At 40.1% G+C, this 2,500-nt stretch overlaps 1 protein-coding gene across 2 annotated transcripts in view; it reads left to right on the plus strand.

The window, feature by feature from the left end:
* Window positions 1–2,500, plus strand: part of pi4kaa (phosphatidylinositol 4-kinase, catalytic, alpha a) — a 35,613-nt gene that overhangs the window by 32,734 nt on the left and 379 nt on the right. For both annotated transcript variants that reach the window (XM_060038474.1, XM_060038475.1), the window contains exons 52-54: window positions 160–249; window positions 578–661; window positions 795–2,500. The exon at window positions 795–2,500 is cut by the window's right edge and continues 379 nt beyond it. In XM_060038474.1, the coding sequence (XP_059894457.1) occupies window positions 160–249; window positions 578–661; window positions 795–846 (226 nt within the window). In that variant the 3' untranslated portion in view covers window positions 847–2,500. The remainder of the gene's footprint in view (window positions 1–159; window positions 250–577; window positions 662–794) is intronic.

The following is a 2,500-nucleotide window of genomic DNA, read 5'->3' on the forward strand; positions in this document are numbered from 1 at the left end:
GGCTTAGTTATACAACCTACCAAAAAGGATGATTTTGTGCAAGGACTGGGGTTTTAACTGATACATTGACCAGACCCCAAGGTGAGGGCTTTGGGGTTCTGTAGTTTTAGTCCCTCATGACTCCTGTCTTACTGTGACCTCTCCATGACCCCCCCACAGACCCTACATGGATGCCGTGGTTTCCCTGGTAACGCTGATGTTGGACACTGGCCTGCCTTGTTTCAGAGGACAGACCATCAAACTACTGAAGTGAGCACTAAGTGTACTAGAAGTGTTCTACTTAGGGTCAAATTTAAACACTAATGGTACCAGCTGTGTTTTACCGAGGGTCAAAGTGAAGGACTGAGTGTACTAGCCGTGTTCTAGCTAGGGTCAAAGTGAAGCAATAAAGTATTCTAGCCGTGTAGGGTCAAAGTTAAGATGTTTGGCTTTTTTTCTATATCTGTAGCTGGAGTTTCATTTTTGCTCCATCAGTTTTGGAAAATCATGTATAAGTCCATTTTTGTGTTAGTTAGTAAATTTTGATCTAATTCGTCTGAATGTTAAAACAAGTTGCTGTAAACGTTTCCATTTTCAGAGGCCGTTTTAACCCCCAGATGAGTGAGAAAGAGGCTGCAGCTTACATCATCAAAATCATCCAAAGTTGTTTCCTCAGCAGCAGGTAAGAATGGATACATAAGACTATTAAGACACTACGACTGGTCATTATTCTGACAATAGTGGGCTAGCTGCTAGCGATGGAGAGTCCATGATCTCTGCTCACAGCTGTATGTGTTTTGTGTCGTCTTCCCCAGGAGCAAGACCTACGACATGCTCCAGTATTACCAGAACCAGATCCCCTACTGAACAATCTCAGCTCGGGTCCTGGGAACCCCAACACAGAGATCACTAGTCACAGACACACACACACACACACACACACACACACACACACACACACACACACACACACACACACACACACACACACACACACACACACACACACACACACACACACACACACACCTACTACAGCCGTCTTGCTCACAGCTCACGGACGATTCTACTCTTCAAGTTTTATTGAAACCCAATTTTATTTGTCTTCTTAGCTAACTTGTGTCTTAGCTCGTTGTTTGTACTTTGTTCAGCCCTCTCTCCTCACCTTCGTCCTTCAGACGTTTCATTAAACAAATGGGATATTGCTAAATGTTTAAACCGTGACAATTATCCCTATGTATTGAAGAATAACGTCAATACTTTATGTAATAATATACATGTTTTTCCTATATTGGGGATTAAGACCTTTCTCTGTTTACCAATGCCGCAACAAACGGGTAACAATGCATCTTTTTAAACGTGTTTGCTGTCGATGCTTTGGTGTGACCCAGTGGGAACTATGATGGCACAACATCAATGGTTCACCATCGGAGGAGAAATGCTTACAGAACTCACTCGTCATTAACCCTGGTCAATTATTCACTTTAGCTGTAATCCACGCGTATGCACTTTATCGTCTTCAGTATTTCATTGAGTTCTTTCCCTTTCTGATCAAAAGCTGTAATTGACAGTTGACCAATAGGACTCAAACAGAGACCAAAACAATCCGAAACTATTGAATCGTTTAAATGTGTGACGGTGCATTATATTTTTAAATCAACAAGTATTATCGCATATGCTATCATTACTTTATAAGAGTTTCTTGCAGTTCAAATACGCATCTATGCTATCCTAGTTAGTTGTATTAGGTTGTATAAGTCATATAGTGAGAGTTTAGGATGTAAACCAGTACAACACTAGCTTCACCAGTATGAAGATGGTGAGGTCAGACCAGATTCTTGGCTCACATCTCTTACCAAGGACTGTGGTGCTCAAGCCCAGAATATGCTCTGTATTTCAAATCTGCACATTTCAAAACAGACGGTTTTGTTTGAAGAACCTCTCCCGTTCAGACTGCCTAACTCGTCTGGGTAAAACCTGGGATTTGAAACATTCCACTGACCGCTCAGAGTGGAGTGTTTTCCTCATCTTGACTATGCTATGGGATAGTTTAGTTGTACTACTACAGTTGTTTGTTTGTAATAATCAACCTATGTTTTTTTGTTTGTTGCGTATCCTGATATTGATGAAGATGATGACTATAACCTTAAAGCCATGTACCTTTATTCTCGATCTAAATAGACTGATAGTTATATTGAGTCCAAATGACTTTATGCAATCTGAGTGTGTAATAATATTTATGTGTTTACAAAAAATATGTAAAAAAAAATACTGTTTGGTTTTGTATGTCTGAATTGGTATATGTGTTGTTAGGAACGGTAGAATATGATGACCAATGTATAAACAGAAAATACGTTTATAAAGTCCTCTGAAACAATTTGAAGGAGGGTTTGAGGAAACTGCTATTGCTGTAACTTAAGGTGGAACTTCCAGGTTCATAAATGTCGAAAGTCCACTGGGATCGATCTGGATTTGGTGATAAGCACCAAGCCAGAAGTTGCAACTAATGAGTGAAATCAGT

This window comes from Gadus macrocephalus, chromosome 19 (genome assembly GCF_031168955.1).
Source record: "Gadus macrocephalus chromosome 19, ASM3116895v1".
Taxonomy (NCBI): domain Eukaryota; kingdom Metazoa; phylum Chordata; class Actinopteri; order Gadiformes; family Gadidae; genus Gadus; species Gadus macrocephalus.